Below are 20871 nucleotides of genomic sequence, written 5' to 3' on the forward strand. Positions count from 1 at the left end.
AATTATATATATATATATATATATATATATATATATATTAAACTTGGAGTACTGTATGACCCAGCAGTTCCACTCTTAGATATATGCCCAAGAAAATGAAAGCACATCGAAAAGCTTGTAAACAAATGTTAGCACCAACATTAATTAAAATAGCCAGAAAGTGGATAAATAAAATGTAGCATATCCATACAATGGAATATTATTTGGCAATAAAAATACTGAAGTACTGATATATTCTGCCACGGGTGAACCTTGAAAACATAATGCAAATTTCAAAAAGCTGATTGTATGATTCTGTTTATATAAAATGTCCAGAAAAAGCAAACCCATCGTGGCAGAAAGTAATTCATTCATTTCCAGAGTTTGGGATAAGAGAATAGGAAGTGAGTGCTAGTGGGTATGGGGTTTCTTTTTGGGGTGATGAAAATGTTCTCAAATTAGATAGTAGTGAGTTTCCTAAGTTCATGAATATACTAAAAACCACTGAATTGTACATTTATGGTGTGTAGATTATATCTCAAAGTTGTTACTTTGTTTTGCAGGTTTCATAATTGTGGTTGAAACACATGCAGTATGCTTTTGGTTTGTGGCTGTACTGAAGTAATGTCCCTATATGAAGCTATATTTATCTCTAAGAATTGCATATATAACCAGCATATATAAAACAACTGTATTATTACAGTTAAGAATGAAATCAATAGATTAAAATTTTAAATTTTCATTTAAATAGTAAAAGATACCACATGGCATTCAATCACTACTCTTGCTGCCAATTATCATCACCAAATTAAGGTCCAAACACTGAAGAAGCAGTAATGCTTTTTCTTTCAGTAGCAAATTAAAATGGTATTCTTCAACACTTCGGTATATTTGAATGTTTAAAAAATATATTTAAGATAAATAACTGTACCAACAAATACTGTAGAAATGTGGCAATGGTTCCAGAAAAGGTGGTTCCACAGGTCTTCCCTGTCACTCATTATTAGGAATTCCATAGTCTACTAACTGCTCAAAACAAAAATCTATGCAATCATCTTTGTTTTCTTTCTTTCTTTTGTACACCATATTCAATCTGTCAAAAAATCTTACTGGTTCTAGCTTCAGAATTGATATTTAATCAAGCACTTCTAACCATAGCTATCTCTACCATTCTAGTCTAAGGCATGTTCAACAATTGTTTTAATATTTCAATCATTTTCTTAAATGGTGCTCCTTCCCTCAGTTCTTGTTCCACTAAAAGCCTCTTTTCACACAGGAGATGGAATGATCATTCTAAAATATAAATCAATTTATGTCATGCTTATCAGAATCTTCAAGTGGCTTCCTATCTCCCCAAAAGTAAAAGCCAAAGTCATTAATTGGCTTACAAGACCCCTCTCATCTGACCTCAATAATGTGATTTCTCACTACTCTTCTCTCTTACCTCCAATTCACACTGGCTTCCTTACTGCTCCTTGAACAAAACAGCATGTGACAGCCTCAGGGCCATTGCATTTGGTATTCTGCGTGAAATGATGTCTACTCCAATATCCACTTGACTTATTCCTTCACCTTCTTCAATTCTTTGCTCAAATGTTTTTCTTTGAAAGACTTTTTCTGATCACCTTATTAGTATTGACCTCTGAAGAACTAGCTACCTTCCTTCCCTGCTTTTTCCCCCCTATAGCTTATTGTCACCTTCTAGTTACACTGCATAATTTCTTATTTATTCTTTAATTGTCTGAGTCCTCCCACATTAATATATACTCTGTGAAGCCAGGGATTTTATGTGTTTTGCCCATTGCATTCCTACCAGCCGTGCAAAAGGGTTCCTCTTTCTCCACATCCTCACCAACATCTGTTGTTGCCTGAATTGTTAATTTTAGCCATTCTGACTGGTGTGAGTTGGTATCTCATTGTGATTTTGATTTGTATTTCCCTGATGATGAGTGATGTTGAGCAGTTTTTCATTTGTCTGTTAGCCATCTGGGTGTCTTATTTGGAAAGGTGTCTACTCATGTCTTTTGCTTATTTCTTCACTGGATTATTTGTTTTTTGGGTGTTTGATAAATTCTTTGTAGATTTTGGATACTAACCCTTTATCTGATATGTCACTTGCAAATATCTTCTCCCATTCTATAGGTTGCCTTTTAGTTTTGCTGACTGTTTCCTTCACTGTGCAGAAGTTTTTTATCTTGACAAAGTCCCAATAGTTGATTTTTGTTTTTGTTTTCCTTGCCTCTGGAGACTTGTCAAATAAGAAGTTGCTGCAGCTGAGGTCAAAGAGGTTGTTACCTGTATATTTCTATAGGATTTTGATGGCGTCCTGTCTTACGTTTAGGTCTTTCATCCATTTTGAGTTTATTTTTGTGTTTGGTGTAAGAAAGTGATCCAGGCTCATTCTTCTGCATGTCGCTGTCCAGTTTTCCCAGCACCATTTGCTGAAGAGACTGTCTTTTTTCCATTGGATACTCTTTTCCTGCTTTATAAATATTAGTTGGCCATATGTTTGTATGTCCACTTCCGGGTCCTTTATTCTGTTCCATTGATCTATGTGTCTGTTTTTGTGCCAAATACCATACTGCTTTGGTGATTACAGCTTGTAATACAGCTTGAAGTGTGGAATTGTGATGCCTCAAACTTTGGTTTTCTTTTTTAGGATTACTTTGGCTATTTGGGGTCTTTTCTCATTCCATACAAATTTTAGGACTGTTTGTTCTAGCTCTGTGAAGAATGCTGGTGTTATTTTGATAGGGATTGCATTGAATATGTAGATTGCTTTGGGTAGTATTGACATTTTAACAATATTTGTTCTTCTAATCCATGAGCATGGAATGTTTTTCCATTTTTGTGTGTGTGTCTTCAATTTCTTTCATAAGTTTTTTATAGTTTTCAGTGTATAGATTTTTTTCACCTCTTGGGTTAGGTTTATGCCTAGGTATTTTATGGTTTTTTGTGTAATTGTCAATGGGATTGATTCCTTGATTTCTCTTTCTGCTTCATTATTGGTGTATCAGAATGCAACTGATTTCTGTACATTGATTTTATATCCTGTGACTCTGCTGAATTCATGTATCAGTTCTAGCAATTTTTTGGTGGAGTTTTTTGGGTTTTCCACATAGAGTATCATGTCATCTGTGAAGAGTGAGTTTGACCTTCTTCTTGCTGATTTGGATGCCTTTTATTTCTTTGTGTTGTCTGATTGCTGAGGCTAGGACTTCCAACACTGTGTTGGATAACATTGGTGAGAATGGACATCTCTTTTGTGTTTTTGACCGTAGGGGGAGAGCTTTCAGTTTTTCTCCTTTGAAGATGATATTAGCTGTTGGTCTTTCATATATCGCCTTTATAATCTTTAGGAATGATCCTTCTACCCCTACTTTCTTGAGGGATTTTATCAAGAAAGGATGCTGTATTTTGTCAAATGCTTCTTCTGCATCTATTGAAAGGCTCAAGTAGTTCTTATCCTTTCTTTCATTAATGTGATTTATCACATTGATTTGCAGATATTGAACCAGCCCTGCATCCCAGGTATAAATCCTACTTGATCGTGGTGAATAATTCTTTTAATGTATTATTGGATCCAGTTTGCTAGAATCTTGTTGAGAATTTTTGCATCCATGTTCGCCAGGGAAATTGGTCTATAGTTCTTTTTAGTGGAGTCTTCATCTGGTTTTGCAATCATGGTAATGCCGGCCTCATAGAATGAGTTTGGAAGTTTTCCTTCCACTTCTATTTTTTGGAACAGCTTCCAAAGAATAGGTGTTAGTCCTTAAATGTTTGGTAGAATTCCCCTGGAAAGCCTTCCAGCCCTGAACTCTTGTTTGTTGGGAGACTTTTGATTACTGATCCAATTCTTACTGGTTATGGGTCTGTTCAAGTTATCTATTTATTTCTGTTTCAGTTTTTCTAGTTTATATATTTCTAGTAATTTGTCCATTTCTTCCAGATTGCCCTATTTGTTGGGATATAATTGCTAATAATATTCTCTTATTATTGTTGGTATTTCTGTGGTGTTGATTATGATCTCTCCTCTTTCATTTGTGATTGTATTTATTTGTGTTTTTTTTAATTTTTGATCAAACTGGCTAGAGGTTTGTCAATTTTTTTAATTCTTGCAAAGAATCAGCTCCTGGTTTCATTGATCTGTTCTACTATTTTGTTTTATTTCGATATCATTGATTTCTGGTCTAATATTTATTATTTCCCTTCTTTTGCTAGTTTTGAGATTTATTTCCTGTTCTTTTTCCAGATTTTTTAGGTCTAAGTTTAGATTGTATATCTGAGACTTTTCTTCCTTCTTTAGGAAGTCCTGTATTGCTATATATTTCCCTGTTATGACCACCTTTGCTGAGTCTCAGAGGTTTTGCACTGTTGTGCTTTCATTTTCATTGGCTTCCATGTACTTTTTAATTTCCTCTTTAATTTCTTGATTACCCCTTCCGTTATTTAGTAGAATGTTATTTAATCTCCAAGTATTCATGGTATTTCCAAATTTTTTCTTGTGGTTGATTTCATGTTTCATAGTGTTGTGGTCTGAAAATATACTAGGTATGATCTTGATCTTTTTGTACTTGTTAAGGACTGATTTGTGACCCAGTATGTGATCTATTCTGGAAAATGTTCCATGTGCACTGCATAAGAATGTGTATTCTGCTTTTGGATGAAATATTCTGAATATATCTGTTAAGTCCATTCAGTCCAGTGTGTCATTCAAAGCCCTTGTCTCCTTGTTGATTTTCTGCTTAGATGATCTGTCCATTGCTTTAAGTGGGGTGTTGAAGTCCCCTACTATTATGGTATTATTATCAATAAGTTTCTTTATGCTTGTGATTAAATGATTTATATATTTGGGCGTTTCACATTGGGGGCATAAATATTTACAATTGTTAGATCTTCTTGATGGATAGGCCCCTTAATTATGATACAATGCCCCTTTTCATCTCTTGTTACAGTATTTATTCCAAAATCTAGTTTAGGAGCACATGGGTGGCTCAGTAGGTTAAGAGGCATGACTCAGGTCATGATCTCATGGTTCATGAGTTTGAGCCCCACGTCGGTCTCCGTACTGACAGCTTGGAGCCTGGAACCTGCTTCCGATTCTGTGTCTCCCTCTCTCTGCCCCTTCCCCACTCGCTGTCTGTCTCTCTCTCAAAAATAAATAAGCATTAAAAAAATTTTTTTAAATCTAGTTTAATATTGGTATGGCTACTCCAGCTTCCTTTTGATGACCATAGCATAATAGTTGGCTCTCCATCCCCTTACTTTCAAACTGAAGGTGTCTTTAGGTGTAAAATGAGTCTCTTGTAAGCAGCATATAGATGTGTCTTATTTTCTTATCCATTGGGATACCCTATGTCTTTTGATTGGAGCATTTTGTCCATTGACATTTTTTTTTTTAATTTTTAATGTTTGTTTATTTTGAGAGAGAGACAGCATGAGTGAGGAAGTGGCAGAGAAGTAAGAAGAGAAAGAGAATCTCAAGCAGACTCCATACTGTCAGCACAGAGCCCGATGTGGGGCTCGAACTCACAAAACCGTGAGATCATGACCTGAGCCGAGATCTAGAGTCAGATGCTTAACTGACTGAGCCACCCACACACCCCTAGTCCATTGACATTTAGAGTGAGTACTGAAAGTATGAATTTAGTGCCATTATGTTGCCCATAGACTTTGTGTTTCTGGTGATGTTCTCTGGTCCTCTCTAGTCTTTTTGCTTTTGGTCTTTTTTTGTTTTGTTTTGTTCTGTCTTTTCTCCAGATAGTCTCCCTTAAAATTTTTTGCAGAGCTGGTTTAGTGGTCAAAACTCCTTTGGTTTTTGTTTATCTGGCAAACTCTTTATCTCTCCTTCTGTTTTAAATGACAGTCTTGCTGGATAAAGAATTCTTGACTGCATATTTTTCCAATTCAGCATGTTGGCTATATCTTGCCACTCCTTTCTGGCCTTCTATGTTTCTGTGAATAGGTCTGCCGCGAACCTGATCTCTCTTCCCTTATTGGTTAACGACTTTTTTTCCTTGCTGCTTTTATAATTCTTTCCTTGTCTGTGTATTTTATGAATTTGACTATGATATGCCTTGGTGATGGTCAGTTTTTGTTGAATCTAGTGGGAGTTCTCTGTACTTCCTGGATGTTGATGTCTGTGTCCTTCCCCAGATTAGGAAGGTTTTCCAACATAGTTTGCTCACATCAACCTTCTGCCCTTCTTTCTCTCTCTTCATCTTCTGGGACTCCTCTATGATTCAGTTGTTATTCCTTTTTAATAAATAACTGAGTTCTCTGAGTCTTGTATCGTGATCTTTTTCCTTTGTTTCCCTCCTTTTTTCTGCTTTATTATTCTCCATAATTTTACCATCTATATCGCTGATTCACTGCTCTGCTTCATCCATCCTTGCCTTCGTGAAACCTATTTGAGATTGTGTGTAGTTTATAGCATTTTTAATTTCATCCTGACTAGATTTTATTTTTTTATCTCCACTGAAAGGGATTCTATGGTTTTTTTCAACCCTAGCTAGTATTCCTGGTCATATGGTTCTAAATTCTAGTTCAGATATCTTGCTTATATCTGTGTTGATTAAGCCCCTGGCTGTCATTTCTTCCTGTTCTTTTTGGGGTGAATTCCTTAATTTTGTCATTTTGGAGGAAGAAAAAAATAAAAAATAAGGACTTAAAAACAAATCAAAAAAATCAAATAAAGGATGCTAGATCCTAGGTGTGTCTTGGTCAGCATGTCGAAAGAAGCTTGATAGAATAGAGCAGAAAGGGGGGAAAAGGTAAGAAAAAATTTAAAAACTAAAAAATATTACATAATAAAATAAAAAAATGAAATAGAATAAAAATTTAAAAATAAAGTAAAAGTAAAAAAAAACAAAATAAATTTTTCTCTTTCTGTATCTGAGAAAGAGGAAGAGAAGAAAGAAAAAGAAAACAATTTAAAAATAGAAGCAAAGAAAACAAATAAATAACCCAGCAAACAGAGTGAAACCTGAATGAAGTTACATCCAGTTTCCTCTAGAAGTGAAACTATGAAGACTTACACTAAGCAGGTGGAGTGACTTGTGCTGGTCTTCTAGGGGATGTCCTTCTAGGGTGCAGTTGGGTGGGGCTTGGTGTAATGGCTCCATTCTCCCCTAGGTGGTGCTGCTTAGCTTAGCTTACTGGGGTGGATTATTGTGTTGCGCATGTCCATGCACCAACATGCTCATATGTGGGAGAGGTGGAAATGGCTTCACCCAGCTCCCTAGTCTCTGTTATAGGACTTTGGTGCACTCACCCACCTGTGATCAAGCCCCACTCCTTTGTCTCAAGCCTCCATCCACTCCTTGCCTCTACCCTGTCCATGTCCAAGCTGTCCACCTACCAGGCAGCACCTCCCTCCAGAGTTTTATCTCAGATGGGTTTGTGTTCAAAACCCCATGCTTCAGAGATCCCTGAGGCTTGGACCTGCACCAACTCTCTGGGGGAGGGTCTTGCTGAGCAATAGCCAGGTGCTGGCTTGCCCCAGAAAATGTTTATGTGATCGTGCAATGTCAGATGTTCAGAGATTATGGCAAATCACAACATAGCCAGCTCTAGGTTTCACCACCCTCTCGTGTCTTTGTCCCAATACCAGCAAATGTGGCTGCTCTCTGGGGTCCACCTGGTACCCTTGCCTGTGGGGAGGCTTTATGGCCTCTACAAAATGCACTCCAAGCAGGGGAACCACTTTTCCCTGTGTGGCACACAGATCCCTCAGACACTGCTGCCAGCTCTGGTAAAGCAGCTCTTTACCCTGCTTCCCCACCAGAATACTGCCAGACACCGAGCTCCAAAACTTCAGACTCTGCACTCCACTGTTTATAGAATCCTGATGGTATTAAAACCCTCTCCTTTCTGCCTGTCGATGGTTTGGGGGAAGAAATTTCTTGTTCAGCCCCTTGTGAGTGTTTTCACTCTTTCTCTCCAGCTACTTTTGGGGAAGTGCTTTTCTTGCACGATCCCAATGTGCTGCACTCTCCCCCTTTCTCTCTCTGTCTCTCTCCAAAAAACAGCTCCCTACCCTCCGTGGCTTTTTTCTCATCCAGTTCACCTCTCTGCACCATGTACCTGGAAAGTTCTGGGGCCCAAGTTATTAAGATTGTTGTGTTAATTCTCAGATCAATTTCTTAGGTGTTCAAAATGGTTTGGTGCTGATCTAGCTGCTTTTCAGGGACAAGACAAGCTCAGGGTCTCCATGCTGCTCCACCATATTAACTCCTTTCCCTGATTTTTTTTTTATATTTATATATAATCTGAAATGAAAAGTTGACCTTTCCATGAAACTTTTCCGTCTTAATACTACTATTCATAGTTAAATGACATGCTTTTATGATGTTCTCTTTGTGATTATGCTATATATTTTGAGAGAATTATGATGTGTATTTAAACTGGGATAGATAAAGTTTGTATTTCACAGTTACCATAACCATTTAGTGTGATATGTAGTTCATTCCCTAACATTGAACTTTCTATTAATCTACATATTGCTAATTTTCTGGCTAAAAAGAACTGAAGAGTTGTCTTAGATAGCTGAGTGAAAGACTATTTCTTCTGCCCCACTGAGCAGATAACAATCAAAGAAAAACTTAGTCACCCCATTTGTCATATTTCTTCTTGTGCTTATTTTTTCATACATGTTCCTTCTTGGATTCATGTAGTTTACAATTTAAATAACATTACAAACATCTTTAATTTTGTAAAACATGAATGCCAGGATGGTAAGAGTAGATTCATGGATGAAAGGAAATAATGTTTATTAATTGAAGGTTGTGTTAACATGACTGAGAGACACCTATTTTCATATTGCCTGAGTTATGTGGACTGAAGTTTGCGCTTTCAATCACACAAAAGAATGATAACTGCAGAGAGAAATCTCATTTTCTACCTTCCCTTTTCTGTGGAATAGTGTATTTCTGGGTTGAAGCGTTATCTCCATTTCATCAAATAGAGGCAAACCAATCTTTTTATCATCTACTTTTACCTGTGAGTATCTGCAGTTTTTGTAGAATTTTGGAAGAAAATAGCCATACTAAAATCTTTAACATTCTTTCAAATATCCACCCCATAACCATTCTACTGGCTTTCAGTGTTTGCTTGGCAATATATAGCAGGCTTAAAATTTCTATCCAAGTAATAAATAGTAAGTAGGCATTATATGAAATTTATTAAATTAAGTTAGTGGGAAATGGTTGACCTCCCACTGTCTCCAAATTTACTATTCAATCTAAATTATCAAACAAGATATTTCTTTTGTGTCTCCAGATAGACAATAAGAAAGCTTGCAGGGAAAATTGGCATCAGTGTGCTTGGATTCCCCGTACTCAATTGTTCCCAATTGCTTCTATTCAAATGTTCATCCTCTGAGAGAATCACTTTCTGAGAAAAAGTAACTCTTTCCTGTTTTAAGTCAGTATGAGATTTACAATGGGAAAACAAAGATAAAACCACAAACCCATGGTATACAAGAGAGATTTAGATATTCTATGAATGAGAAGTCATAGAAACAACCATTATATCTTAATTCTGTCAGTAATATGTGTGTGAATAAAATATTTCATGGACAGGCACTTCATTAAGTTGGAAATTTTTCCCACATTTTATGATTAACCACACTAAAGAGATAGCTCAACCATATCTAATTTCTAACCTAATTTCAACCATATCTAATTTCTAACCTAATTTCTAAGAATGCAAATGCTTTTAGACTTTATAAACTGTTTTCCCCCACAACTTTATTGAGGTATAATTGGTACACAAAAAAATGCATTTATTTAATGTACAAAATTTGATGAGTTTGGACATAGGCATACCCATGAAACTATTATCACAATTAAGGTAATAAACGTATCTATCTTTGTACTCTCCCTGCTTTTTGTAGTAATAACACTTAATATGAGATATGCCCTGTTAACAATTTGAGCATACAATATCATATATTAATCATATTATTAATCATATTAATCATATTGTTAACAGTGGGCACTATATCTTATAGCAGATCCCTAGAACCTATTCATCTTGCACATGTGAAATGCTATACTAATTCAACAACAGCTTTCCATTTCCCCTGCTCCCCTAGACCCAGGCAACCACCATTCTACTCTTGGTTTCTATAAGTTGAACTATTTTAGGTACCTCACATAAGTGGAATAACGCAGTGTTTACCTCTCTGTGATGGACTTATTTCAATTAGCAAAATGTCCTCCAAGTTTGTCCATGTTATTGCATATGGTGGATATCCTTCTTTTTTAAGGCTGAATAATACTCTGAAATATATATATATATATACATATATATATATATATATATATATATCATATTTTCTTTATCCATTCATTCATTGATGGATATTTAGGTTGTTTCCATATCTTGGCTATTGTGAATAATGCTGCAGTGAACATAAGAATTTATATATCTCTTTGAGATCCTGATTTCAATTCTTTTGACTATACCCAGAAGTGGAATTGCTAGTTCATATGATAGTTCAATTTTTAATTTTCTAATGAACCACCATATTCTTTTCCATAGCTGCCGCACCATTTTACATTTCCACCAACAGTGTACGAGTGCTCCAATTTCTCCACATTCTTACCAATACTTGTTATCTTTTGGATTTAAAAAAAAGCCATTCTAGCAAGTGTGAGGTGATACCTCATTGCAGTTTTGATTTGCATTTCCCTAATAATTAGTGATGTTGAGCTTCTTTTCACATATATGTTGTCATTTGTATGTCTTCTCTGGAAAAATGTCTATTCAAGCCCTTGCTCATTTCTTAATTAGGTAATTTAATGTTGGTTTCAGCAATTGAGTTATAGCAGTTCTTTAATGTATTTCAGATACTAATCCCTTATCAGATATATGGTTTGCAAATATTTTCTCCCATTCTGTGGATTGCCTTTTATTCTGTTTACTGTCCTTTGTTGTGCAAATGTTGTTTAGTTTTGATGTCGTCCTACTTGTGGATTTTTGCTTTTGTTGACTGTGCTATTGGTATCATATCCAAGAAATCATTGCTAAGACCAATGTCAAGATTTTCCCTTATGTTTTCTGCTAGGAACTTTACAGTTTCCTGTCTTTTTCTTAAACTTTTTGTATTTATTTTGAGAGAGAGAACATGTGCACAAGTCGGGGAGGGGCAGAGAGAGAGGGAAAGAGAGAATCCCAAGCAGGCTCTGAGCTGTCAGCACAGAGCCCGACACAGGGCTTGAACTCACGAACTGTGAGATTATGACCTGAGCCAAAATCAAGAGTTGGAAGCCTAACTGACTCAGCCACCCAGGTACCCCTGCAGTTTCATGTCTTACATTTAAGTCTTTAAGCCATTTAGAATTGATTTTTGTGTATGGCATAAGATAAGGGTCTAATTTCATTCTTTTCCATGTGGATACCCAGTTTTCCCTACACAGTTTGTTAAAAAGATTATACTTTCCCCATTGTGTATTATTGGCATTTTTGCTGAAAATTAATTGACTATATATGCATTCGTTAATTTCCAGGCCCTCTATTCTGTTCCGTTGGTCTATATGTCTGTCTTTATACCAGAATCATACTGTTTTAATTGCTGTAGATTTGTAATATATTTTGAAGTCAAGAAGTATAATGGCTTCAGCTTTGTTTTTCTTTCTCAAGATTGTCTTGACTATTTGGGAACCTCCGTCGTTCCAAATGAGTTTTAGGATATTTTTTTCTATTTCTGTAAAAATGTAAAAAATGTCAGGGCACCTAGGTGGCTCAGTCAGTTAAGTGTCCAGCTTCAGCTCAGATCATGATCTCATGGTTCATGGGTTCAAGCCCTGCATTGGGCTCTATGCTGACTGCTCGGAGCCTGGAGCCTGCTTCAGATTCTGTGCCTCCCTCTCTCTCTGCCCCTCGCCTGGTCATGCTCTGTCTCTTTCTCTAAAAAAATAATAAGGAAACATTTAAAAAAATGTTTTTAATATAAAAAATGTCATTGGAATTTTGAGGAGGATAACATGGAATCTATAGATTTCTTTGGGTGGTATGGATATTAAATAATATTATCTTCCCATCTGTGATTGGCATGTTTCCATTTATTTTTGTCTTCTTTAATTTCTTTTACCAGTGTTTTGTAGTTTTCAGTGTGTAAGTCTTTCACCTCTTTGGTTAAGTTTATTCCTAAGTAATTCTTTTTGATACAATTGTAAATAGAATTGTTTTCTTAATTTCTTTTTCAAATAGCTCATTGATAGTTATAGAAACACATCTGATTTTTGTATGTTAATTTTGTATCCCACAACTTTACTGATTTTGCTTATTAGTTTAACGTGTGTGTGTGTGTGTGTATGTGTGTGTGTGTATACACTTTAGGGTTTTCTGCCTATAAGATCATGTCATCTGCAAAGAGAGACACTTTTAAATCTTTTTTTCTTACTCAAATGCCTTTTACTTCTTTTTCTTGTCTAATTTCCCTAACTAGGACTTTTAGTACTGTGCTGAATAGATGTGGCAAGAATGGGCATCCTTTTCTTGTTACTGATCTTAGAGGAAAAGCTTTTATTGTTCACTAGTATGATGTTAGCTATCGCTTATCATAGATGGTCTTTATTGTGTTGAAATAAATTCCTTTATTATTTCTTTAAATAAGCTTTCTGTCCCTATTTCTCTCTCCTTCTTTAATGTGCATATTGGTAAATTTGATGGTGTCCCATAATTCCCTGAGGGTTTCTTACACGCTTTCTCATTATTTTTATTTTTTGTGCCTCTGGCTAAATAATCTCAAGTGACTTGTCCTCAAGTTCGCCGGTTCTTTCTTTTGCCTGGTCGAGTTAAATGTTGAAGTTCTCTATTGAATTTTTCAGTTCAATTGTTAAATTCTTGAGCTCCAGAATTTGTTTGGTTCTTTTTTATAATTTCCATTTCTTTGTTAACTTCTTTTTTTTTCATATATTGGTTTTCTAATTTCATTTAGTTATCTGTGTTCTTTTGTGGCTCACTGAACTTATTTAAGATGATTGTTTTGAATTCTTTATCAGTAAATACATAGATACCCATTTCTTTAGGGCTGGTTTATTTTGTTCTTTTGATTGTGTCATATTTCCCTGAATCTTTATGTTCCTTGTGGCTTTGCATTGGTGTCTGCACATTTGAAGAAACAACCACCTCTCCCAGTCTTTATGGATTGGCTTCAGCAAGGAAGCTGATCTTCACCAATCATCGTGGTTAGAGTTTCTGGGAGCCCCTCAAACCTTGTCTATGGATATTTACACTCCACTCCTCTTCCTCCCTCTTGGGAGAAAACACTTGGGTGGTTTTGTTTGTTTGTTTGTTTGTTTGTTTTTTGGTTTGTCTGTTTGTTTTCAGCATGCAAGGGTCAAAATTATTGGACTCTCAAAAAACTTAGAATATGGGTTATAGACATAAAAGGTCTCTCTTGGAAAAGATGTGTATTCTCTTCTTTTCTGCTATCAGATGAACCACCTTTAGTTCCATAGGCAGCAAGAAGCAGCTGATCTTCTTGATTTTTCCCATCATTTCCTCAAATACTACAGCTTTAGTGGCATATATCTGTCCCCCAGGTGAAATAGTTTTACTAACCGTTTCTCAAGCAAGTTTCTAGAACCTTTCAACTAGGAATAATAGCATAGTGCCCATTGTTACTGGTCCCACTTTTCTCCATTCAGCAAATTCCACATCACATTTTAGGGTCTGAGATTTGTAGCACATCAGTTTCAGGGACCAAATTCCATGTCAGATAGAATACTCCCAGTCATGTGCTTGCTTCGGCAGCACATATACTAGAATACCCCCAGTCATAAGTAACAGAAGGGCTGCTTTAGATTGGTCTGAACACCAAAGACATTTATTTCATATATTAGGAATTCTAAAAGTCAGGTAGACTCCAGGGCCAATTGATTTAGCAGCTTAGAGATGTCATTAGGGACCCCAATTCTCTGCTGCCACAGAGTTGGCTTCCTGCTAAAACTGGTTACTCTCATGGTCATAATATGGCTGCTAGCATAATATACTAGAATAATATTCTTCTTTGATTATTTCTAGCAGGAGACTGAAACTAGCCCTTTTTCCCGGGAACTCCAGTAGGTCCTTGATCCATATTGGCTTTGGTCTACTCATCCCCCAATTAGCCAGTTAAAAGGGGGCATAGTCTTATCATAATTGGCTTACACTAATTTACTGAGGTAAAATGAATGTTGGAACATTATCTCCAAGATCCTCTATAGACAAGCCTTTGCCAGGGTACACTGATATGCAAATGAAAGTTCTAACTTCCTAATACCTTTTCTCTAGCCAACTTTCTTTTTTCTTTTTCTTTTTATTTTTATTTAAGTACAGTTGACACACAATGTTACATTCGTTTCAGGTGTAAAACTGAGTGGTTTGACAAGTTTATGCATTATGCTGTGTTCACCACAAGTATAACTACTATCCGTCCCATTACATAGATATGACAATATCATTGACTGTTCTTTATGTTCTGCTTTTTTATTGCTGTGACTTTATCATTCCATAATGGAAGGCCTGTATTTCTCTCTCCCCTTCACTCATTTTGCCCTACCCCCACCCCCACCCTCCTCCAATCTGGCAACCATCAGTTTGTCTCTGTATTTATAGTTCTGATCTGCTTTTTGTTTATCCTTTTTTTTTAAAATTCCATTTATGAGTTCTAGCCAACTTGCTCCCTGTGCTCTGCTACTTCAAAAGTCTGAGTAGGGACTGACAGAAAAATTATTTGACAAAGCTATGCATTTGTCATTTTGCTTTTGGCTTAAGTCATTGTCAGCAACCAACACTTTATTTATTTTTAATATTTATTTTAATTCCAGTTTAGTTAATGTACAGTTCTATACATTACTCAATGCTCATCATGATAAGTGTACTCTTAAACCCTTTCACTGTTTCACCCATCCACCCTATCTACTTCCCCTGTGGTAACTATCAGTTTGTTCTCTATAGTTGAGTCTTTTTTTTTTTTTTTTTTTGTTTGTCTCTTTATCCCTTTGTTCATTTATTTTGTTTCTTAAATTCCACGTACAAATAAAATCATATGGCATTTGTCTTTCTCTGACTAACTTATTTCACTTAGCATTATATTCTCAAAATGTGTCCATGTTGCTACACATGGCAAGATTTCATTCTTTTTCATTATGTATATATACCACATCTTCTTTATCCATCCAATCATCTGTGGACACTTCAGATGCTTCCGTTTATTTGGCTATGTAAATAATGCTGCAATAAACATAAGGATGCATATATCTTTTCAAATTAGTGTTTTCATATTCTTTTGCAAATGCCAGTAGTGGGATTACTGAATCATATCGTGATTCTATTTTTAATTTTTTGAGGAACACTTTTCCACAGTGGCTGCAGTTTGCATTCCCACCAACACTGCAAGAGGGTTACTTTTTCTCCATATCCTCACCAACTTGTTGTTTCTTGTGTTTTGATTTTAGCCATTCTGACAGGTATGAGGTGATATCTCATTGTAGTTTTGATTTTCATTTCCTTGATGATGAATGATGTTGAGCATCTTTTCATATGTCTCTTGGCCATCTGTATGTCTTTGGAGAAACGTCTATTCATGTCTTCTGCCCATTTTTAATTGGATTCTTTGGGGTTTTTTGGTGTTCAGTTATATAAATTCTTTATGTATTTTTGATACTAACCTCTTAATGGACATTTGCAAATTATCTTCTCCTATTCAGTAGGTTATGTTTTAGTTTTGTTGGTTGTTTCCTTTGCCATGCAAAAGACTTTTATTTTAATGTAATACCAATAGTTTATGTTTGCTTTTGTTTCCCTTGCCTCAGGAGACATATCTAGAAAGATGTCATAGCTGATGTCAGAGAAAATAAAGGCCATGTGTGAAAAACCGCCTGTGCTCTTTTCTAGGATTTTTATGGTTTCAGGTCTCACATTTAGATCTTTAATCCATTTTGAGTTTGTTTTTGTGTATGGTGTAAGAAAGTGGTTCAGCTTTTATTCCTTTGGAAACTGGAGAGTTTCCAGTTCTGTTAAAAATGATGTTGGTATTTTTTTAGGAATTGCATTGAATCTGTAGGTCGCTTTGGGTAGTATGGACATTTTAACTATTTATTCTTCTAATCCATGAACATAGAATATCTTTCCATTTGCTTGTGAGTTCTTAAATTTCTTTCATCATTGTTTTATAGTTTTCAGAGTATAGGTCTTTTACGTCCTTGGTTAAATTTATTCTGAGGTATTTGCTTATTTTTGATGCATTTGTACATAGGATTATTTTCTTAATTTGTCTTTCTGCTACCTCACTACTAGTACATAGAAATGCAAAGGATTTCTGTATATTGATTTTGTGTCCTGCGGCCTTACTGAATTCATTTATCAATTCTAATGTTTTCTGGTGGAGTCTTTAGGGTTTTCGATATATAGTATCATGCCATTTGCAAATAGTGAAAGCTTTACTTCTTCCTTGCCAATTTGGATACCTTTTATTTCTTTTCTCTGATTGCTGTGGCTAGGACTTTAGTACTAAGTTAAATAACAGTGGTGAAGGCAGACATCTCTGTCTTGTTCCTGACAGTAGAGAAAAAGCTCTTGGTTGTTCCCCATTTAGGATATTAGCTGTGGGTTTTTCATATATGGCCTTTATTATGTTGAGGTATGCTCCCTCCAAACCTACTTTCTTGAGGGTTTTTTGTTTTTTGTTTTTTGTTTTTATCAAGAATGGATGTTGAACTTCGTCAGATGTTTTTTTCTCATCTACAGAAATGATCATATGGTTTTTATACTTTCTCTTGTCATCAGCCAACACTAATAATTCTGGACTCCCTGGATCATTTAGGAAGTCTTTAAGGTTGAAAGTAACATAACCCCAAAGTAGTGGCGTAAGCAAATAGACTTGTATTTGTGTCACATAAGAAATCTTGACATATGTATTTACTTGTATTGGCTCAGTAACATGACAATATCAAGGTTATCGTCTATGATTATCTGTCTTTTTATATATGTCTCCCACCTCAGGGTGACAAAATGGCTGCTGCAATTTCAGTTATCAAGTTTATATTTTAATCCAGAAGGGGGAATGGTGACCCATATAATTAGCTAGAATTCATGACCCATGGCAACGCCTGACTGGTGGGTGTCCAAAGAGAATGGGTCTGCATAAAGCAAACATCTTATCTTCTGCACACTGCAAACTGGATAATGTATATAAGCATTTAGACTTCAGTGCAGAGTAATTTACTTTCTTCCAGCATATGGAAATGAGTTAATAGGTGATGATAGGCATAAGGATCTAAATATGTCCAATCAGCTACCCTGTTCTGTAGGAATGCTTCAGGCTGTCTACTTGTAGCAACTCTCCTAGACATGGGAGACCCAGTGCTATCCATAGCCCCTTGTTTCAGGTTTTCAGCCCAACTTCCTGGGTTTCTATCCAAAAGACCCCAGTTGGTTTGGTGAATCGAATCACAATTGAGGCTGCAGGAAGTTGTGGCTGACCTGTTTTTTTGTTACCCACAAATAGCCTGTATGATCTATTCTCATAACTTCTTCACAGTGTCCATGTGAGGAATAAGGGATTCCTTGAATCTATCTTTCTTCTTCTGTCTCCCAAAGTGGCCTTTGCCATTTTGGATTGGCAAGCTCTGGCAGACTGTGGAGATGACTTTGTCTCCTTGCCTAAGCCTCAAGAGTTGTCCTGTTCTTTGCTTCAACTCTCTTATCTTCCCTCTTCATCTCTTATAACTCACTGGACAGAGGGTGTGAAGAGGCTATAGTAGAGGTAGAAAGGATTATAGCAAAAGGGACTTAATTTTGGCCTTCATTAAGTCCTGCTTTGTTCCCACAGCATCTAGGAGCTGGATGCAGAATAGGGCAAGACTAGAGGATCTAGTCCACCTCCACCATTCTCAGACTCGTCCTACTCTGAACAAAGAAAAGACTGAAGCCCTCCTGATGACGCCTTGGAATCTCAGACCTACTTGGAACCAAGGCAGCAAGTAGGAGGTAATTGTCTTCTGTTGCCTCCAGTTCCTACTCTCTTCACTGTTAGAACAGAGCATCACTCTCCTCCATATGAACTTCCCTTCTGAGCCTGCTTCCTAAATCCTGTCACGGAACTCTCCCCTCCCACACTGGTGGTTCTGTTCTAAGGCAAACAGAAATAAAAAAAATTACTCTAGATTTCTGAGTCTAGGGAACTGGCTAATGGTTTTTCACAACTGGCGCTTGAAGGAATATGATACATATTTTCACTTTTTGATGGATACTGGGCATTCATATATATAGAAGTGATATACATGTAGAAAGTCAATACCAGAGACCCAAATACAACTCATGAACAGATGTGGCTTCCCAGGCAATGAAGATTAGGTAGTAGGAAGTGTTCAGATCCAAAGAAGCTAAGTAGTGACAGCATTTTATATGTATCCAGGATTCCCTGTGCTCCTCTTTTCCAGACACTTCAGGTTTTGGCAAAAGGTTTAAGGTAAAATAGGCACTGATTGTTTGGAAAGGCAGAATTTTTATAGGGTTTTTTGTTTGTTTGTTTGTTTGTGTGTTTTTTTATTTGTTTTGGTTTGTTTGTTTTTGGGTTTTTTCCAAGCATATTATTGTTAGCAATACTCAAAAGCAGCCATGTGTTTTCCTAGATCCTTCACTTACTGTTGTGTCCTAGCAGGCTCTCAGTGCTATCTACTTTGGGAGAGGTGTATAGTATCCTTGGCTCTAAAACACATCCCTGGTTCCCTGATTAGGTTATTGGCTACTCAAGAATGACTCTTAAAGATGCTATAAAGGGAAAAGTGAAGGAAATCATGGGCTTTTGGTAAAAGGAAGTCACTAAAATGTTTTAAGTAGAGAAATATAATAGAATTTCCTACTTCATGTGTAAAATACAAGTTTTAAGGTAGCAGAACTAGCAGTATATTAACTGGTTAGGAAGCTATCAAAATAGCCATGCAAGAGACAGTGAGGGAAGTGGGGTGTACAGATGGAGAACAGGGTACAGGTTTGAGGAATGTTTGGAAGAAAAACTGATAATTGAATTGATATAGAAAATGAGTGTCAGGAATGAGTTCAGAATGACTGTCAGGTTTGTGTAATGGGTAACCTATGAATTCTGTCCTTTTAACTGAAGTTTAAGGACTTAGGACAAAAGACAGGTTTGAGAGAAAGAGGTGTTTTGAGTTTCAAGTACTGACAAGTACACATCTATGAATATATGCATCCACGTTCAAGTGTCATTTCTTTTTTTTTTTTAATTTTTTTTTAATGTTTATTTATTTTTGAGAGAGACAGAGACAGAATGTGAGTGGGTTAGGGGCAGAGAGAGAGGGAGACACAGAAGCAGAAGCAGGCTCCAGGCTCTGAGCTGTCAGCACAGAGCCCGACGCGGGGCTTGAACTCACGAGCTGTGAGATCATGATCTGAGCCGAAGTCGGACGCTCAACCGACTGAGCCACCCAGGCGCCCCCAAGTGTCATTTCTTTAAGAAAAGCTCCTGTGACCAGTTACAGGGTATGGGTCTCTATCTCATAACATCCTGTGCTTTTCTGTTGTGCTCATCTCAGTTTAAGGAAGTAACCAATTGTTCAGTTAACCGTTTAGTATAATCTTCAGCAGGACAGCCTCTATTTCCCTGGCCTATGCCAGAGCCCTTGTCATAGTAGACACTCAGTAATATCTAATGAGTGAATTCTAGGTGCTTTTCAGTCACCTAAGAATTAGTTATTGTTATCTCACACTTTACATATGTAGAGCTGGAGATTCTGAGAAATAAAGTAACTTGTATGTGGTCATACATGGAGTGAGTGTAGGGATGCCAGATTTAGCAAATAAAAATATAGGATGCACAGTCAAAATTGCATTTCAGATAAACAATAAATTATTCTTTAGTGTAAATATGTCCCAAATATTGCATGTGATATATAATATACACCCTTAAGTGAGTGGCATTTGACTCAGAACTATGTGACTCCAAAGTCCAACTCTTTCTACTCTCTCACTGAGAGGGAACACCACTCCTATACTGAAAACCATGTGAGGGATTATACCAGCATCAGTCCTCTTTCCCTGTTAATAAAAATTTTTGTTTTATATCAGGTTATGTTGTTTTTAAATTCTTGCTTTGATGAAAGTAACCCAGTTTACACCTGTCAGAATAGCAAAAATTAACAACACAGGAAAACAAGAGACTGGTGAAGATACAGAGTAAGAGGAACACTTTTACACTGTTGGTGGGAATGCAAACTAGTGCAGCTACTCTGGAGAAGAGTAATTTTTGGTCCCCCCAAAATTAAAAATAAAACTACCCTATGATCCAGCAATTCCACTTCTGGCATTTACCCCAAGGATACAAAAATACAGTTTGAAGGGGCATATGCACCCTGATGTTTATAGCAGCATTATCAACAATAGCCAAACTATGGAAAGATCCCAAAAGTCCATTGACTGATGAATGGATAAAGAAGATGTGGCATATATATACATGGACTATTACTGACTGAGCTATCAAAAAGAATGAAATCTTAAAAAAGGAGAAAAAGAATGAAATCTTGCCATTTGCAACGATGTGGATGGAGCTAGAGTGTATTATGCTAAGTGAAATAAATCAAAGAAAGACTAATACCGTATGATTTCACTCATATGTGGAATTTAAGAAACAAAACAGATGAGCATATGGGAAGGACAAAAAGAGACAAAGAAGCAAACCATAAGGGACTATAAAGAACAAACCGAGGGTTGATGGAGAGAAGGTGTGCAGAGGATGGGCTAAATGTGCAATGGGTATTAAGGAGGGCACTTGTGATGAGCTCTGGATTCTTTAATATGTATGTGCTGAATCACTAAGTTCTACACCAGAAACCAATTTTACCATATATGTTAACTAACTAGAATTTAAATAAAAACTTGGGA

At 36.4% G+C, this 20871-nt stretch overlaps 1 protein-coding gene across 3 annotated transcripts in view; it reads left to right on the forward strand.

The window, feature by feature from the left end:
• Positions 1-18138, forward strand: part of ADAD1 (adenosine deaminase domain containing 1) — a 103589-nt gene extending 85451 nt beyond the window's left edge. For 2 of the 3 annotated variants that reach the window (XM_049631125.1, XM_049631126.1), the window contains exon 13: positions 17804-18138. In XM_049631125.1, coding sequence (XP_049487082.1) covers positions 17804-17958 — 155 coding nt within the window. In that variant the 3' untranslated portion in view covers positions 17959-18138. The remainder of the gene's footprint in view (positions 1-17803) is intronic. The other variant, XM_049631128.1, reaches the window with a different exon arrangement.
• Positions 18139-20871: the final 2733 nt, after the last annotated feature.

The sequence above is a fragment of the Panthera uncia genome, chromosome B1 (genome assembly GCF_023721935.1).
Source record: "Panthera uncia isolate 11264 chromosome B1, Puncia_PCG_1.0, whole genome shotgun sequence".
Lineage (NCBI taxonomy): Eukaryota > Metazoa > Chordata > Mammalia > Carnivora > Felidae > Panthera > Panthera uncia.